Genomic DNA, 20,898 nt, shown 5'->3' with positions numbered 1-20,898 from the left:
CGTCTTTTTAAAAGTGATGCTGTAACAAAATCACGACAGTCCATTTTTGAACAAGTTCAGAGAAATCAACACCTCAGTGGAAATACACAAGGCGATACCAATGCTGGCTGAGATACACAACCCTGCAATCCGATATCCCACCTTACAATGTACAACACACTTCCTTTGACTGCCATTGTTTACTCATCAAACAAACAGATGAGAAAGCAGCACGGAACGTTTCGCTTTCAGCAGCGATTTACAAAACACTTCAGTTGGCTTTAAGTGTCGTGACACACAAGAAGACAGTTGGTATGGTTGACACTTTGCATAGTGTTCATTCACTCCAGTGCTAACAGGTGAAAGGCTCACAATTTAATGCCTGTAAGAGCATGTGTGTGCTTTTTAAGTGAATCCACACCCTCACGAAACACTGCAAAACATTCTGAACTCACAGACTGCATTGGATTTCTGAGTTTTAAGAAAAGTAGTGCCAACACATTATCTTTTGTTCATTGTACATTCATTGTAAAGAACTTCTAATTTTGAGTTTGTCCATCCATCCATTGTCTTCTGCTTTTCCAGATTCGGCTCGTGGAGGTAGCGGGCCAGACGTCAAAAACAATCAAAGTTGTGATAAGTTTGAAAAAAAAAGTGTCCTTTTGCCCCAGATATTTTAAATGACGTCTTTAAGGGCTGCATTCTACAAGGAGCTCTTCTAGTCTTAACAAACACGTAATTCAAACCACGCGAAAGAATTGATTAGAACATGAAATCTAGTCATTGGAATAGTTGCATCATATTGTTCCCATGCCATTTTTTTGAAAAGGTCAACAAGCCTCAACAAATAACAAACCAAAACTCTCATCTTTAGAACGTCAATATTTCACTAAGAAGAGGAAAGTTCTTATAGTCGAAACCCCCCCTGCAGAATTGTTCTTTAGACCCTGTGTTTGGCCAACTAAAGTTATTTAGTGACGCCCATTTCACACAAGAAAGTTGAAGTTTAAGTACTTCTACAATTTAGTGAGCAATTTTAAGATTTCATTTTTTAATTTAAGCTACAATTTACTGCTAAACCATAGAATTATGCACAATTACCGGTAAAGCTTCCTTTCTACTGTTCTTTCAGTCACCCCCACGTGCAATCTATTCATTTATTTATTTTCATTCTTCAAACAAGACAACGTTTAAAATTACATTTAATTGTTTAATTGAGTTTCGGCCCCTCGTAAAGAACCATGTCAGACAGTGTCTGACCTATTTTCGTCCCAGTTGAAGACAACTGGCTGAAGCATGGTGACCCAGATTTGACCCACATCATCGTGTTACTCCGAGGAAGACATCGGTCATCAGAGGCGGTCTTCGCATTCACATCACTCATAATGTGATTAAAGCTGTAGTCCAGTGACTTAGCATTACATTTCTGTGAGGCTGGGGCAATCACAAGAGACATATTAAAGAAAGAATGGTGAAAGTTAATTTATCTTGAGTATTTAACATATAGTGTTGCTCTGTCCTCAAAAAACACCAACTCCTACATTTCTTCTTATAATTCTACTACCCAACAAATGCTGATGATCCCTAGTTAGTAACTAAAAGGATCTGTTAACGCTGAGATTATGTTTTGATGGCCTGATCTTTATTTGTAGAGGCGGCAAGTCATTTCACAAACTTATATTGTTGCAGTCTGATAATTGCAGTGATTTTTTCAATCCTTTTTGTCACAAATAATCAACAACTGCCGGTATTTCTGGATCTAACTAGGGCTGCACGATATATCGAAATAACCTATTGTCATTGCGACTTCGACATGCACTATAGACGTATCGCAAAAGACGGCAAAACCTGTGATAAATGGTGTTTCATGCACCAGGTATTCACACTCTGCATGTCAATAAATTTGGCCGATCAGATGGAGCCCTGTTGCCCTACATGATGAATTATAGACAGTCAGATCATTGATGGGATTTTCCATCATTTAATCACTGTCGGAACAAGAGAATATGAAGAGAATAGAGAAAACAGTAGAATTTGAAAACAGAGCAAGGCAGCTCCATCAAATCTCGCTAAAATCTCCTCCAACTTAACTCTACTGTAGAAACTTTTAGTGACCACGTTTGCCCGTGTCAGATTCATCAATATGACAGACACAGACTACGCTGCTGTGCGTGTTTGTCTGTCTCTCTCTTTCTCGCTCTCTCTCTGTTTCCGCTGACGTCTATTACTCTCTACAGTTAAAATGTTGATTGGTTTGTCGCCACAATATCAACACTGATCATCACATAATGATCGATACTTTCATCAATGACATAAATCTTTCTTCAGAGCAGCAAGCGCATCCCTCAGCCGCTAACTCACTAGCTCTTTTACTCTCTTTCTCTCTACCAAATGTATGTGGAGCTGGAGGAGATGGTGGTCAGCGCAGTGCACAGCACGAATGACAAAGGCACGAGAGGATGTAAATAACTGACAGAGCTGCTAAAACCTTTAAAAAATGTACTTTTCACGGTCCAAACATGTATGAAATTACCCCACAATAACACTGTGAGTGGGAATGCTGGAGCTGTGCATGGCTCCCTGGTGTCTGCCCCGGACTTGGTGGCACTGCGGCCAGGCTGTGCGCCTTCTCCTGGCTGTGGAGCTGTCAGTGGTCTCTCCGTAATCACCATATTTAACAACATTATCACATTTCCTAATATCGCGCAGCCCTAGTTCTAACTCTCTCTAGTAGGAGAGAGATTCCCTTTTTGTCAATGGCATTATTTTATGAGTCGTACTTGGACTGATAACAAGCTATAATTATAACTCTGATGAAATCCACAACCTGGAGCCAGAGCTCTTAAAAAAGAAAGGCTGCTTGACGGCTTTGTCGCTGTGACCAGAAGGAAACATGCTTACCCTGTATGTGCTGCTGTCGTGCCATCACGGTGCATGTTCCATCCATAAACTGATCATAACATTGCCACATGGACAATAAAAACTAATCAAGAAGGTGTCTAATCCTGATAATATCATGTTGTTGGGACAACTTATGTACTTTGAAGCCATTACCTGTCTCCAAGTCTTAGTTTTATTCTTGGTGAGCAAGCTAGTCATTAATCCAATCTCATGGGTTATAATTAACAGAGACAGTTTGTGCAGTACAGCCAGAAGATCACTGCGGCTGAACAATGCACAGACAATGAACCAGGACGCAACAAAGACCTGACGCCTACATTTTAAAGTCAGTGCCAGAGGCACCGAAACAACTTACTCACCATCTTCTCTGCCAACACCATGACTAGTCTGTTGAACTCAAAATCTATCATTTGCAGGTGGTGATGTTATGTGCATGAATCACATATAATTGACTCACACTTATGATTCATCAGATTTCATGAGTCTGGGTGCCTGCAAGTCTACTCAGTCATCAGTGAAACTGGAACCTTGATCATTTTTAATGTGGACTATTGTAGTTGTTGTTCACTGGAGAGGGTGGAGTAAGGTTTCAAGTACTGAGGATGTGTTGTTTCCTAAAACCAGATTCCTACATTATTATCATTCCTGCCTTAGCTGTCAAAGGTGCTGCCAGTGCAGCTACTCCCTGATCACTTCCAGTTCGGGCAGTTGAAAGGCCTAGTTTCTCCTGTTTTGAATTGCCCACTGTTTTTGCATATTATGACCTACTCCATGAAAACCTCAGTCCTACAATGGGATGTAGGAAGACCAAGAAACAATGTACAAGCCTCTTCTCTGCAGTTAATTGTCAATCTAGACAGCAGTGTTAGTGCAATGCAAAGTAAGGAAGGGCTTGTAGGATTTGCCCTAAAACACTGATGTCCCGGGTCCAAGTCAATTGTCATTCGGGGCCAAGGATGACATCCTTTCACAACAGTGGACTTCGCTTGTATTTCCTCACCTTTAAAGTAGCTCTTGGCCTTCAGGTATCCCACGCTAAGGCGAAGGACAGACAGTTTGTCCAGACGGGAGCGACCCTCCTCAGATAAGGGCAAGAGGTCGGTGAGGCGGTCCAGCTCCCCATTCAGCCGATCCCGGTGTCGCTTTGAAGGGTTTGATTTGACAACCTCATTGCCTTCAGAGACTTTCTTTCTGTGGAGCAAAAACATAAAAGAACAGGGCTGGTCATTTTAATGATAAATATGCTGAGGAAGACAATTAAGATTGAAGACCATTGAAGATTCAGTTCAGGCATCTGCCGTCAGGTGCAGAGCGACTCACTCTGATTAAACATGCTTCGTATTTACTTTTAGCAATGAGACCAACAGCTTCAGACTTAATTCCCTCATATTAATGACTAATAAATACAGCCAACAGCTGACATGTTAGTTTTTGGATCTTTACACACCTGCATGTTCTTGCTATATGCTAATATAGCTTAAAACCAAAAGAGTATCATGAAACAGCATTTTTTTCTAGCTACATATTTGTGCCAGGACCCTTTGAAGGAACTACAAAGCTTCAAGAACCATGTGGGGGAAAAAGGTATTTGTTTTGGTGGACATGATTTAGCAATGTTAGCATTGAACACACATAACTACTGGGGCACACAAACAAATCTTGGCTCGATAAAAAAATATATAAGTTATAAGGCTAAACAAAAAAACATGATAGCATTTGCAAATTTTGTTTTGGGAAATTCTGCTATTTTGTTCATACTTATCTGCCACTAATTGTTTATTCTTCAGGGAAACAATCTTCGCCTAAGAATAAATCGTGCAGACACTAGCATGAAAAATAGACAAATTACCTTAGTAATTTCATTGACTGGTTATGTAGCTTATCAAAATGGAAACCAGTTTTGACCATGACTGCAGCTTTACGTGCTCAAGTGCAAAACACAAACTCAGAATCGAGGCATGTAATTTCTCACAAATCAGACGCACATGCTACACCAGGAACAAAAAAAAGAAACAACTGGGACAACACCACTGCTGTCGTTCCTCCACCACCCTCAGACCCAAAAAAGTCAAAGTATTCATACAGTGAGCCACAGGTGAGATATTATAGAGATAATGAGAAATTATAAATTGTAATATCTGAGTGTCAAAGTCACCCTCAGACATTATTACGTTTTCATTGCTCGTTGGCTGTTAGCAAGATTAAGCAAAAACTACAGAACTGATTTTCTTGAAACTTAGGGCAAGGCTGGTTGGGGTTTGGGCCGAGGCAGAAATCAGACTCAGGATTTCTATTGGCACGTTCTCTAACATTGTTAGTATTATAGTATTTTTCCAAATTTCTTTGTGAATCTCTCAAGATATTGAGTTTTAATATCACTGAAAAGGTGAATTTTGGGGCAGATACAAATTTATTATCTGAAGCATGAGTCCTCTCAGCAAATCTTTATGAGGAGGAACCAATAAGTGATCTGTATCAGTCTGGTCGGTTCTAGGTAGAAAGATTCAAAGTAATCTCAACATCAACAGCTTCTCCAAGTCAGTTACTAATGGAGCCTATCTGCTGTGTCAGGCTGCAAATTCGTCACCTTTCAGCATATTTCTCTCTTTACTGAAAGCTATGTTAATGGCAAGCTGTTATATTTCCTCTTCTGCCACTGAATAGTGTGGGGAATGCAAACCAAAACTCAATTGTTGGCGTCAGATTTTAGCTGTACCTTCCCAGAAATGGAGAAGGACTGATCTCACTCTCAAGAAATGCCTACCGGAGACAAAAGCCAGCATTCAGAACCATTTTTTCTACCTTGATTTGCTATGGATCATGGGGTTGAGCAGCAGACATCAGGGCGTTCATTGTCAGAAACAACATGTTTAACCTCATCCATTCATTTCTACTGGAATTCCTTATCTGTAGAGCAAGAGTAGAGCTGAGCTTGAGAAATGAACTCAAACACCTCAGTCGCATGTTGCACTGAGTCTGCTGCTATTCCACTGACACATATTTGTCTGCTGAAAATAGATGAAGCGTCTGCCAGATCCAGACGAATGAGTCAGCGGCTCAAAAAGTATTGAATGTGCTCTTTCTATATACACATGTTTGGCAGTGCATGAAACAACTGCTGATTTGGAAGTAAGATAGTTTACAAAAGCAGGCTCTGGCTTAGTAAGTTTTCCAGAAAGAGAGGCAGAAATAGAATTGAGAGCTCAAACAAAATAACACATGAATGCAGTTCCTTTTACCAGCGTCCTGCAGAGGCACAGGGGCAGTAATTACTGAAAACTTAAAGTTTGTCATCACTTTCCTCTCATTCTGAGACCAAAACACTCTTGTTTACTGCACAAAAAATGGTTGAAATGCTGCTTAACCATTGCATCATTGTCAGTGTCATTACCATTCAAAAATGTACACAGACCAAGTTCAGGTAGGGGTTTTATAATTCCCAAAACTGCCATATATTTTTTGGGGTCAAACCATGATTGAGCCATCACGTCTGCATTAAAAGTTAGGTTAGTTAATTCAGCCCTAGATGGATAACATCCATTCCTCAATACGGTCAAGTCAGCAGGGGTGGAAGAAAACAACAGGAACAAATAGGCAAAACTAAAAAAAATTATCAGGTATGAACTAAACCATGGCTCAAAGATCATGCTTTAAACTGAACCGTGGGTTTGTGGAAACTTCCCACTACTTAAAACTGAAGTATTGCTTTGCCTCTAAATTGCTGAATTTGCTCTGTCCAGTCAAGCGTCAGAGCAATGCAGAGACAATGGCATGATATGAAATGAGGGTATTTGGTTACAGGCAGACAGTGGAGAATTGGATGCAAGAGTTTCCACTACAAACTCCTTAGGGGAGTCAAGTTTGTGGCAAAAGGTTTTGTTGTTTAAAGTGATTGATTTTCCACTATTCATAAACAAATCAGGGTTATTTTAACGTTCAGTGTCTTGCTCAGAGGCACTTCAACATGTGAACAGGAGTTGGACATCAGACGTTTCAATGGTTTGACTTCCCAGCAACATCCTGCTTCCTCATTAGTTTTTCCCTGCTCCCCCACACACGTAGAGATAATGATAGATTACACTGATTGAACATAATTACACCTTTCACCTTTTAATGAGATAATAATGTAACAATAACAAGTTTAACAAAAAGTTACGTTGTTGAAAAATGACATGAAGCAATTCTAACATACGCACCAAACAATGCTGAGTCAATCGTGTTATTTATGTAAACACATCATTTAGGTGTGAGTTCAAACTCAGGCTTTGATGGTAACGATGTTTCCAGTAAGAGAGTGTAAGAGGAGCGACATTAAAAAGTGTTTAACTGGTGTTTTTGAAAATGAAACAAAGGGCAAAGACCAAAGAGGAACAGTGAAAGCATTCACCAGGAGTGTGTTAGCATTCTGCCACACCCCTCACCAGCATACATGTGTGTGTGTGTGTATCATATTACCACGTTTTATTAAGGATAGCATTGCATTGCTTGCCGAGAAAAAAACCTCAACATAAAACATATAACGTATTATCTGCTTATGATCCATACACTCACACATATTACTGGAGTTGTTTTAAAAAGGCCTATGAACTATGATTAACTCATATTTTCACAGTGACTGTTTTGATACTTGTAGATACTCTACAGTGAATAAAGGATACAGCGGGTTCCAGATGCATCGTGGTGGTGTTGCAGCAGTGTCCCACAAAGCCAGCACAAAGACAAATGCAATAAATCACAGTTGATTCTTGTTGTTTAGTTTGGAAGAGTACAACGGCATTATGAATAAATCCTATGATGAAATGGTGGCTGCCAATTTGAAACTGCTTTTTCTGGAAGTTAAGCATACGGAGAGGGTTGAGATCGTAGATGGATATACTGTAAAGACGGATGACACATCTCCACTTCCTCCTGTTTTATGAAAGTGAGGCCTTAATATCCGCGACATGGATGGCGCCATCTTGCCCTCATAACATAATTTGGAGTCTGAGCAGTGGTGGTCGTGGTGTGGATGTTTCTCCCCCTTTTATAAACAATTAAAACCAAACTAATCAGACTTATGAACACTTGATCCTCAGTCTGATAACAACTTCCTTAACTGTTCTTTGGTCCACACTCATCTGCTAACATGGAGGAAGCAGGGTTTATGACCTATACAGCAGCCAGCCACAAGGGTGAGATCAAGATGATTGGGAGCTCTCATGTCATCCATCTTTATACAATCATAGATTAAATTTGTTAAATGCACAATAACAACGTTTATTGAAAACCGAAAAAAAAGTCTGCTGCAAGACTAGAGGGCTTGTTCTCTTTTGAAAAACAGCATATAAATTACAATGAATAGGCACTTTTTTAAATTATATAGCTCATGGTGAATGATTCAGCAAGCACACACAGAGGGCATCTGGGCAATAAAACTGAGAATTTGGAAAGTCCAATCTGCCATGGAATGCCTCTGGGTGGTGACCAGAGCCTTTTACAGCCAGGCTCAGTGGTGCCTTTCTGCAGCTGGACCGTCAGTCCCACGTTTTCAGAAACATCTGTATACAGGTCACTTTTTCAGCCTATTTGATAATAACCACTTTACAATGCATCGACATTGTACAATATAATTTGAAGGAATATTTACTGCTATATGTTAGTTTAGCATAATATTTACTAAGATTTAGTTTGTTTTCTAGTATTAATCATTGTCAGTCAATTTAAAGCTAGTAAAGACGTATTGTTGAGGTTGCCTTTGGTTTACATTTACACCAGGACTATCTATTATAGCTCAAGTTTGCAATTTACTTTGAGTATTAAAGTTTGGTTCAAATAAAAATGTCCTATTTAAGCTCCACTCTGGTCTCCACCACCTTCTAGAAATAGCATCTGGCTTTTTTGATACCAACTGGTCTACTTTTCATCTGTCGTATACAGAGGGTTTATCAGAACTTCTGTGGCTGAAAAACCCAACATGCATCAGTGAGACTACAAGCAATCAAGCATCCATTGATTATATCAATACACTGATGAGTGAGTTAACACATTGACTCAACACTTTTCACTTTAGTTTGAGATGAATGTTTGCATAGCTAATTTACAAGTCAACAAAAAAATAATTAGTCAGTCTCCTAGCCGAGTATCGCACGATTAGTTACTGCTGCAGTAACAAACAAGGATGATGAAATCTTCACACATTTTTAAATAATAATAATGACTTTATTTGTATAGCACAAGATTACAGTGCTTCACACAAATGAGGAATTAGGAAGCATTATAATAAAAGAATGGTGAGTAGATAATGAGGGAATTTTGATTTGGGGGGGAAACTATCCCTTCTGCCAGGGTTGGGTTTGATACCTTCCTCACTGCCCGTTCCCTTAGGGATTGTTTTTTTTATACAGGGTTCATACACATTTCGACCAATGGATTTCCATGACTTTTCCATGACTTTTCAATAACTTTAAACCAAATTTCCATGACTGAACATTTTGTGAAATCTCAGTGTTTACACGAAAAAGTGACAAAATGTAGTATTCAAACTAACAATGAGAATTCCAAGGCATACAGTATACCTTAAATGACACAAACCCAAGTATGCCTGCCTATATTTTGAACGTATTTCTTTAAAAGCATATGAATTATTTAAAATTCAGCGTAAATGAACTAGGGATGGGCATTCGATTAAATTGTCTTAATTGATCGTCTATTAATTATGCCCATCCCTAAAGTGAACGACATGAAAATATGAATACAACAAATTTCCATGACTTTTCCAAAACTTTTGGGAGATTATTTTTTTCCATGACTTTTCCAGGCCTGGAAAAACACATTTTAAATTTCCAGGTTTTCCATGACTGTACGAACCGTGTTTATAGGTTAAAAGTATGGATCAAGTGTTCTATTAAGCCACATATTCCCCTCTGAAATGTATTAGTTTCTTACTTCCCTCCACTGGTCTCCTGGTTCGCTTTGTACTGAACATTAAAAAGAAAAGACAGAGCAGTGGAGGAAGGCAAAGATGACAAACACGCAGTGGTGGGAAGTAACCAAGTAGAAATACTTTGTTACTGTACTTAAGTAGATTTTTCACGTATCTGTACTTTACTTGAGTTTTTATTTTCTTGACGACTTTTTACTTTTACTCGTTACATTTGAACAAAAATATGTGTACTTTCTACTTCTTACATTCTCAAACTGGCTCGTTACTTGAGCAGCGGAGCACGGCGCACCTCTCTCTCTCTCTCTCTCTCTCTCTCTCTCTCATCTAGGGTTCAAAATTTGTAAAATTATACATTACATACATTATATTCATATTGTTGTTATAATTTTTCAGTCAGTTGAGATAAATCTTGAGGAGAAACATTGTGGATTGTTTTGTGTCTGTATAGGACTACTATAAAAAGCACTTTGTACTTTTACTTTTGATACTTAAGTACATTTCAACACCAGATACTTTTGATACTTAAGTACTTTAAATATGAGCTACTTTAAGACTTTTACTCAAGTCATTTTCTGACGGGTGACTTTTACTTTTACCGAAGTCACTTTCAGGTAAGATATCTGTACTTTTACTCAAGTATGGCTTTCAAGTACTTTATACACCACTGCAAACACCCAACATGCAGCCAGCTCTGATCCCACAGTGACGAAGGCGAGGCAGTATCACATTACAATAATATTCTCTGCAGCAGCCCCCCCACCTCCTCCTCCTCCTCGGAGCATCGCGTGAGAGCAGTAGCCGATTCTCCCACTTGATTGTGATTAATGCGCCAGGGCAACATATTTACGCCAGATCCCAGTTACGCACGTCCTCTTTAATATAGTCCCCGGCAAAGCTACGCAGAGAAACATTGTATCATATTGTGACACTTGGACAAAATTGTTTTTTTTTGTTACTTTTCATTTAGTTACTTTGTGACAATTGAAAGAGTCGCGTCAAGTTTAAAGTTACACTGTATCACGTGTGCGTTCCCTTCCACATGTTGCACTCTCACTGCAGGAGAGTCAGCCGCCATCTGTGAAAGCAGGGTGAATGGAAGGCCAAGTTTTTGAATATTAATAACATTAGTGCGTCTTACTGTTTGAGGACAGGCTTCTTCCTCTTCTTGTTGGCGTAAGTTCCCGTGTTTCCCAACATGGTGTCTGTCACCTCGTTCTCCCGAACTTGACGTTAGCTTCACGGTTTTGGTTTCACTCCTGCGCCACAGGGGCTTCCTCCATGAGCTCCGCGCCGCGCCTGGTCGTCGTGTGTCCGCTCAGCCAGCGACTCCTCCGGCTCGCATGTTCACTCACACCCGCTGCTGCTGCTGCTGCTCAGGCCGGGCTGACAGTTTGCTGTTGCGGAGGGTGAAGGTTTGGGGGAAAGTGAAGAGACGTTTTTGCCGCAGAAGTCAATTGAAGTCCGTCCCTCCTCTTCTGGACAAACAAGCTTTTTTTTTTTTCTTGTTATTATTATTCAGAGTCTCTGGAGTTTCCGCCTTTTCTCTTCCACGGGGCGTTTTCAGGAAATGTGTTGCGCACAGTCTGGCAGAGTTGATTTAAGGTGGACTGGACTCAGTGACACTTGTGCGTAATGTTGTTGAGATTTTTCCAAACGCACCAGGAAGTAAAATTAAACCGAATAATTTCCCCTTAGCCATTTCAAGCTTCAGCCAATGCAAGTATTCCATCAAACAGACCCTTTTCAGAGTAAATAGAATCAATTACAGTTTCAGTTTCATCGATATCAATATTTAAAAACTCCAACATATGTGTTCAATAATAATACAGTTTCAGTTTCATCGATATCAATATTTAAAAACTCCAACATATATGTTCAATAATGCTCATGCACTGTGCAAACACAATGAGAAGGTATACTCAATGTTTTTCTGTTTATGTAGTGTTTGTCATTCTCTGGTAATAAAGAACTAAACACAACCTTCACTCGGATCATGCTGTTAACACAAGGTGCTAATAGACTAAAACCCTCATGTCGTCGATTATGACCCGTGTCAAAATTACATGCATTACATCATAAGTCCAACGTTACACTTGATCAAGGGCATGTGTCCCCAAGCAATTGGTAATAGGATATTATAATGTAATAAAAACAAAATGTCATTTCAAGCTTCAGCCAATGCAAGTATTCCATCACACAGACCCTTTTCAGAGTAAATAGAATCAATTACAGTTTCAGTTTCATCGATATCAATATTTAAAAACTCCAACATATATGTTCAATAATGCTCATGCACTGTGCAAACACAATGAGAAGGTATAATCAATGTTTTTCTGTTTATCTAGTGTTTGTAATTATCTGGTAATAAAGAAAAAACACAATATTCACTCAGCAGCAAGAATCAGTCATATATCTATATCTTGGTATAATGTTTGTCCATATCTCCACCAAGCCCTATTCCAGAGTTGATGCGATTGCAATTTTAGATACAAAAAAAAATATGGTGTATATCCCTTGTATGTGGGGATATTCTTGAAGAACTTGACACAGTTGTTCTGTGGACTCTGTTCCTGCATTTTCATGGACACCAATATTCAGTGACCTTTTTCTGAATAACACATGACTTTAATCAGATCATGATGTTAACACAAGGTGCTAATTGACTAAACCCCTCATATCGTCGATTATGACCCGTGTCAACATTACATGCATTACATCATACATCCAACATTACACTTGATCAAGGGCATGTGTCCCCAAGCAGTTGGTAATAGGATATTATAATGTAATAAAAACATATACATGTCTCCATGAAGAGACTTAGGTCAAAATAATACATGTGTCGTAATTCAATTATTGTTTATTGAGAATATGAATTTATTCAGGTAAATCTGAAAATGCTGTTTACATGGCAGCATCTTATTCAAACTGTTGAGGAATTTTTGACCATCCTCACACATAACTCTATATCCCACTGTATATTATGTATATAGTGTTAATTACACTGTATCTGTACAGGAGAATAATGCCTCTCTAATTCTACGCACACTCCCTTCTCTCTCTTTACAGTGCCCAAGGTCAGGTTATAGATGAAGGGCCAACCAACAGTACATCACAGAGAATCGCCAACTTCACCTCTTTTGCGTATTTCATTAGTGGCAAGGCGTAAGGACACAATGTGACTCAGGAATGCATAAGACATCAGCTGCTGCCTGAGTTCTCCTTTCACCAGTTTTCAGAATACCTCCATAACACAGACTAGTGTCTTAATCTGATTCATATCTGAATATTGGTGTCCATGTTATATGCGGTGAGGAAATAAACAATTACACTGGATAATTGAAATCAAGGTATTTAATACTAATCAAAGCAAAATTAGAATGGGTATATTGAACACAAACAAAGTTATAGTGTTACCATTTGGCCATATAGGGAGATAGTTCTCAAAGCCACTGCATTCATCAAGAATCTGACAAATGACTCTTATGATGAGCTGGCTAATACAAAGAGTCAGGAACACGCAGCTGTCCTCAGTCATGTCACCATCGATCCGTGATCACGTGTCCTGCAACCTGCTGCATGGTGGAAGAGGTGGTCATGATCTCTCTTTCCTAAGTGTACAGACTTTGCGTATTTGATCAAACAGTTCACCGGTTCATCAAACTCACAGCACACAAACATTTTCCCGGAATTACACCGAAGCAAACTTTCCTAGCAGAGCTCAATACTGATTCAGGCTATTTCATCTGAACTCACTGAGCATATTCAGGTAAAACATTTAGATCTTATAATGTCCATTACATTAATATGTCTAATGTCTCCTGTTTTATCACGTGATCCCAGCCTGACTCAATGATGTTGAGATCAGCATCATGAAGCACCTGCAGCACCGTCCGTCACAGGACTCCTCGTTTGTCTCTTTGTGACTCCTGCTGTATGTTGCGGGTTGTCCTGCAGGAGAGAGAACACATAGATAAGATTATAACATGTCTATAGCCTTTTCAACTTACAATATACTATGTAATATGTATTTGGTAAGTTTCATACAAAATAGACATCCTACTACACAGTTTACAAACAAAATGAGTCACATCTGCAATGACATGTAAGACATAACACCCAGTTGCCAGTTTATTAGGTACAGCCATAACTGATGCAATGTACATCCCTGCAATAAAAGTTACTGTCATGAAGGTTATAACATTCACCTTTAGAGAAGTTGTGGATTCAGCTTCATGATCTTTTTGGAGGGTGTAGACTGTGGTGCTGTTGACAGAGTTTCTTTAATCGATTTGCTTTTATTATTTACACACCTACTCTGATCGTTTGAATTCATCATTCGTTTGAAAAGGATTTTTCTTACATTAAAAAAAAAAAAGTAAATACACAGCATGTTCCATGGAGATCATTCACAAATTCACCCCTGTAAACAGAAGTGTTTATCTTGGGCACACTTTACTTCATCATAACAGCCGTCTATCATGTTCGCATTCCCCACTTGAAGTTTGTCGACCTTTCAAATAATAAACTCCGACAGCAGAAACATGAGCGCTTGTACTTTTAATTGCGATTGAGCGCTGTTGTTTTCGCAGACACAATTTTGTTCGTTTGTGTCAAACACAGTAGTGAACCTTAAAGTGCAAATCATGAGTAAAGGGGATGCAGAGATTTCATGTTTCATGGTTCTCCAGTTTCTTCTTGACTGCTGAAAATTTGAGTTTTTTGGGGGATAACTCAGGTGGAGGCTTTTCACCCAGGCCATATTTTATCAACCATCCGTAAAGACAAGTTCAGGTTCATAGTTACATTCTACTGTCTTTCAGGCCTAACGTCAACTCTGATTGACAGAAACAAAGCAAATCCTTCAATGGGGGTAATTTGAGTCGAAGTTTAAAAAAACATCTAACAAACTAGAATGGCATTAGTTGACATATTTCTCCACCAAGGCCCAACAATCCTACACATAATTGTCTAGTTCTTGTTGTAGAAATGTAAAAGGTACAAGGAATTGATGTGATATCAGAATGATTTATTTCTCATAAAAAAAGCCCAGAGTATTAACCCACCATGACATCAGCCGTTGGTTTGTGAGCTGCTGTTCTGAAACCCTGACTTTGGCCCTTTGTCCAGCGACATCTTGCTTTTTTTTAAACCAGAAGTTATCATATTTCGAGGAGCGTGGGGTGGAGCCTGACAGAGTAAGTTCGAGGACACTGCACGCCCACCTACACCTGCCACATGCACCCATTGGACGGTCCAAACTGTCAATCACACTGGATCCATGGACCCAATGCATACAGTGCTCTATGGTCTATTTAACGCTAAATAGATCATAATTTACAAATTAACATCAGCTGTATTGACGATGAATTGAAACTAGAGACTGGGACATAAACTCTTTATTAGGAACATGTTAAATTATGTTATAGAGTGAGAAGTAGAGTTATTTTTCTAACATATTTCTATATGAACAACCAGTGGAGTCGCCCTCTGCTGGTTATGGTGGGGCCAGGTTCACAGAGACACTTTACACCAGTCTATAAAGTTTAGAAATGCTGGTCTGTCACACGAAACTCCTCCACCCCTGCAGGTTGAGTTCAGGGAACAAGAGAAGGCTGGTTAATGTCAGGAAAATGTTGTGTTTTTGGTTAAGTGCAAATTAATATGTTGTGTCCGTGTTAAACCCAACCATGAGGTTTCCCTCACTTCGACCACGGTTCTGTGAGCGCCTGAACACATTCACAAAAACTATTCATACTCTCGTCACTAAAAGTACTGCATCAGATATTCTGGCAGAAATCAAATATGTCATCTACATTTACCTACATTCATTATCAACATATTTAAAACTTGCCTAATGCAGAACTTTACAAGATAGGGTTTATCCTGTACCATCACCCCAGGCTGTATCTCGGAACTAAGAGCCTCTACCGTATATTTCCATGGCAACTATAAAGCAGCACCAGAAGAACCACAGAGCAAAACATGGTTTGTAATTTGTTGTTGTATAACGATGCTGTGGTGCGAGCGATGAGGATGAAGAAATGAAATCGTTTTTAGAGGCTGCTGTCATCTGCCTGTCATCTCTGCCTGATGACTTTGCAGAAGCAATGAGAAAATCTTTCACATAAACAAGATGGAGTTGAAGTTTGTTTTTCTACTGTTACTATTATTGTTTTATTTTCCCGCTCATATCTTCTTGTAACTGTTAAATTCCTCCAAAAGACAAGGAGTTTCTACTGAAGCCACGTTTTTAGGTCCAAACGACTTCTTAATTCACGTTTTAGATTCTTTGTGCGGAATAATGAAATGAGATGTCTGAAGTCTGACAATTCAAATCTGAGCTAAAGTCATAGAGGAACAAAAAGAGATTATCATCATATGGTTGTACTCATAGTCAAAAGCCATTGGTCCAACTGTATTCATATATGCTACCTTATTTTTTGTTATATTTGTCAACTCCATGACAAATTTATTTTTTGTCAAATGACTGTTTATGAAAATGTGGTTATTTCTTCAGGTTAAGCACTTAAGCAATATTGTTGTGAAAATTGCCATTATTATTATCATTATGAATATTATTATTAATATTAATATTATCTACATCCTGCCCCTCCACTGACAGCTAAAGCTAGTTAGAGCAAACCTACCCGCCCACAGACTGTGTGCAGTAACAGAGACCCACACTGAGCAGGAAAACAGGACTGTGGGAAATAGAAAATGTGAATATGGCCGCTGCTGTACCACAGAATTTGACATGTGGTTGCTGGTGAGCTCTTTGCAACTGTTCCCATGGGTTTAATACGACGAGTGTGCTTATTTATTTGGTGCATTGCTCTGAGAGAGACACCAGTGCTTGGCCGTCAACGCCAGTCTCAATCTCTTTATTCCTCACTAACTTTAGCGCTGTAATTCATCCAGCCTAGCAGTGGTTTTCATTTAGGGCACCCAGCTAGCTCCCTCGATTTATTGTTCTCCACCCACTGCATGACTTCACTCAGATTTAGCCCATGACAACACAGTCTTATTTTTACTATTTAGATTTCATCATTTAAACTGCTCAGCCTTGTCCTGGGGTCTTTTTGATCCCAGGAACAATTGATTTAAAGCTGAAGGAGGGAACATTACTCCCCAAGATGTGTTAAAATCTGTCTGTGATGAATTATTTTCTTTGTGCTCAGAAGGATTTATGGAACTTCTTTCCCACAAGGAAGATCATTAAATATGTGAATAAATGAATATGTCCATGATAAAAAATTCAATATCTCATTAAGTCATAATGACTTCTTAGGATAATAGTGTCTCTGTTAGTGAAGTTTTAAATGTCATGTCTCATTGTTCCCACTGTATAAATTCATGAGACTTTAACTATCACTCAGTACTCAGTGATAGTCTATTCAATCATGTTTGGATATAAATATACATGGAACATCATATGATATGTTATCTCATACATTTTACTTTTTGTCGAGCTGGTTATTGTTGAATTAATTGCATCTGCACTCAGCTAATCAGCTACCCTGGATATAAATGTGAAAGATGGAAATTACGTCATGATTAAATTGTATGATTATGATATTAACACATTTTTCGACTTAAATTTAAATTTAAATAGTTAGATACTGCATTATTAAAGTCTGAACAACTTTTGACAATAAGAACTGACTCTGGTGTTGATATGCTGTAAGCTGAAACACTGCTTCCTGCATGTCCTACCTCATGCATGATCTACCCTGGCTCCACCTCTCACCTGAAGGTTTTTTGATTTTCCTGATGTTGTGAACTTGTCCTGACTCAGACATTCTCCTGTTGTTTCTTGATACGTGAAAAGCAATCTCCAAAATATGCCCGGATCTTATTTTAGGAACATATCCTGGAGTTAATGCCTGAAAATTGCTTTTGTACCACACTAAACATCCTCAGTATTTCTATTTTGGAATATGCTTTATGAAATTTTCTTCTGCAGCTGAAGTATAAAAGTTAACGACCCTGTGTCGACCATCAGGTTTTCTGTCGACCATCATCACGCTCTGAACAGCTGAGTCCTTTTCAAACATGCAGGCAGGGGTTTGACGAGAAGCAGGACTGGACTGCTGCCCTCTGTGCAGGGAGGAATTGCGTGTGGGGGGGCAGTTTTTAACTCAGTGAGATGTTACGGAGCTCCATTATACCCCCCCCCCCCCCCTCCCCGACCACAGCACCATTAAAACTAAAGCTGTGAGCATCGTCATTTCTGTCCATCTGCGCTTGTGTGGTCCAAGAGCGGTGTTGTTATTATCTCGGTATTGGAGTTACTACTGTGTATTTGGTGGGAGGCCGGAGGCAGAAACCCGACTGTGAAAACATTACTTTTTTAATACAAAATCTGGTCACTGGGACAGAACGGATACAGGACGAACAAATACATATAAAGTAGACGTGGTTTTCAGCTTGTGTCCCATTTGTGGTTCACCAACATTTAGGGAACATCATGGTGCAGGGTCAAAGCCGGGAAATACTGCTGAAACATGAGCATTCACTTTTAGAATGTCCCACCAAGGTCTTAATTCCACTTAAATTTTATTAAGTGCTGCACTGTAGTCGTTCCTATGAACAGCGATTGTTATGCACTAGTGGCCAAAAAGGGATCTTGGAACACAAACAAGACATTTATCTCATCCATATCAAGATTTTGTACTGTGTGTGAGCACTTCAGCTTCATCTCTATTTGTCACCTCCATAATTGAAGTTATACAGTGTGCGAGCGAGTGCCATATACTCCACAGACAATCATGCAAGTCACTCGACTGGGTTGGGACGACCGTGTGTTTGACCATTGACGACCATGAGTTTCATGGGAGGGATGCCACTGCTTTGTTCACCTGCCAAAGAGAAGAAGTACAAAGACGTTATGCTCCCTTGATGTGTCACAGATTAACATGCAAAACGTGATAAATACACTTTTGTGTATTGTTTTAACACTGACAAACTCCAGCATTTTGCACAAATAAGTTTTTCACATTCAATCATCTATAAACATACTCATCTGTTGAAATTATTTGAAATTACTGGGAAATGGTGAAAATGGTCGTCAAGGTGATTGCATTTAACCACATTGCATTTAAAATAAATCTTTATTTTTCTGTCCAGATAACAAAGTTTAAATAAACTGATACAAAAAGACAGCAACAGCAGTTGATGAAATTGAAAAGGTGGAACTAGACATTTCCATCCATCCATCCATCCATCCATGTATCCCTCCATATTGGGACATTGGGCATGAGGTGGAAGACATTTCTGTTCAGTAAATAACTTTTTTTAAACAATTTGTCAACTAGCCTTAATTCTACTAATCAAATGAAATACATAATTTCAGTTCTAGTAAACATAACATTTCAAACTCCACACACACACACACACACACACACACGCAAACACACACACACACGTGCGCACACAGACACTTTACAAATAAGTCATGTAATAGTGAACGCAGACACAAAACATAATTAGAAACGCTTTATATTATGGGATTAGAGTATGAATCACCTCAAAGAATCGTTTCCCATCCCAGTCATGTTGTGAGAGTAAATTAAGTGTGATACTTATACTTTAATGAGTGTGTAGTCAAGATGAGGCATGTCACTGCTGCAGTGGTAGAAGACGTTTCTTTTGGTTTGAGGCGAGTGAAGAGCAGAGCAGAAAGTACAGGCTTCTATTTTGGTTGCAGTGCTTTTCGGCTGTTTTAATGATAAACAGAGCAGACGAACCTCCTCCCTGCTGGCACTGTAAAAATCAGTCCAAACTGCCGAGAAGTGAAATAAAATCTGCTGTAAAACCAGGGGAAATTTGGCTGCCGTTCCTTTGCCAAACCCCTCGGCTGGCCTCACAGCGCTTCAGCTGTGAGACCTGAATGTGGAGTATTGTTGTTTTACTGTTGACTAATTACTCCGGTTCCTGTAGGGGTGTGTGTCTTTTGTGTGTCCGGATGTAAAGTGTTGGTACTGTAACTGTGTGCATGTGAATTAATCTCTCAGCATTGGCTGCACAGACGTTTTACTTGCACGCACATCCAAAACAGTATTGCCCACTTTTTCTGACACGTAACAGCTACTTTTCAATCTGCTGGATTGTCTGAGACGTTCAACCAACATTTAAATGTTGTTGACAAATGTTGTCAGTCAGTTAATCAATTTATGCGCCAACACAGTTTGGCAGCCAGCGGCCTGACTGCTCTGAAAAGTTGATTTTACCTTTGTGCATCTCAATCCATGAGAACCTGTCTTGCTTCAAATAAAAAAACTTTCCATCAGGTTTTCCTTTTCTTTCTGGAGTGTCAACCACATTCCAGCCTCTAGAGGCCACTACTGATGCTTTGGATTTTAATGTCAGGCTTTTTACTGATTTATGTCTATATTCGCAATTTTGTATGATAACATATTTACCCATCTACACACATGTTTACAGATTCCTGTCATGGTCTGTATAAAGGATGGACAACATGACGGCTGCCCAAAAGTGAAACCAAATGATCTGGATCATCCCCTGGTGGCTGGTTGTGGTAGAGGTCCTAAACTACGAAAATCAAAGTGGACATTAAATATTTTTTTCTTAAAGATGGTTTGTTCAGACTGATTAAGGGCATAAATGCAGCAGGTTTTGTGTGCCGTTTGGTGAATTTTGACCTGTGATATTTGTCCCATGCAATCATTAGCTACTTTGCACCACCCAGGTAGCTAGCTTGTTAGCTTTGTCACAGGCATGTACTGACTCTGGGATTGGTTGGCACAAGAAAGATCCACCCATTGGATCCTTTTTCGCACAGGGATCAAAGGCCACATTTAAAGGAGCCTTTGAAATGGCCCAGTTCAACCACTGTGAAGCAGTTGGTCTTCAAATGCAGCCTCCAGACTGAGAACTGAGACTGAGCAGTGACATGCACTCAAATCAATTTGTCTAATATGTGTATCCAGAACTTCTATACCGTGGCTTCACACCTCATTCACCACTGCACAGACTCTGGCTCCAAATTATATCAAAAGTCCAAGAGGGCAGTGCCCATATCCAGGATATTTTAGCTTCATTTATGTCGAACATGAGGAAATGGAATCGTGTAG

At 39.3% G+C, this 20,898-nt stretch overlaps 1 protein-coding gene and 1 long non-coding RNA gene across 2 annotated transcripts in view; both read right to left on the bottom strand.

The window, feature by feature from the left end:
* LOC133021808 (aryl hydrocarbon receptor-like) overlaps positions 1-11,502 on the bottom strand; it is a 29,839-nt gene extending 18,337 nt beyond the window's left edge. Inside the window, exons 1-2 of the mRNA XM_061088793.1 lie at positions 10,941-11,502; positions 3,881-4,071 (exon numbers count right to left, since the gene is read on the bottom strand). Of these exons, the coding sequence (XP_060944776.1) occupies positions 3,881-4,071; positions 10,941-10,999 (250 nt within the window). The 5' untranslated portion in view covers positions 11,000-11,502. The remainder of the gene's footprint in view (positions 1-3,880; positions 4,072-10,940) is intronic.
* A 1,639-nt stretch (positions 11,503-13,141) lies between these two features.
* On the bottom strand, positions 13,142-14,048 carry LOC133022232 (uncharacterized). Its single transcript, XR_009683008.1, has 2 exons — positions 14,011-14,048; positions 13,142-13,753 (listed from the first exon to the last, which is right to left on the bottom strand). It is a non-coding gene; the product is annotated as an uncharacterized LOC133022232 (long non-coding RNA).
* Positions 14,049-20,898: the final 6,850 nt, after the last annotated feature.

The sequence above is a fragment of the Limanda limanda genome, chromosome 16 (genome assembly GCF_963576545.1).
Source record: "Limanda limanda chromosome 16, fLimLim1.1, whole genome shotgun sequence".
NCBI lineage: Eukaryota > Metazoa > Chordata > Actinopteri > Pleuronectiformes > Pleuronectidae > Limanda > Limanda limanda.
This window is presented reverse-complemented; position numbering and strand designations above follow the sequence as displayed.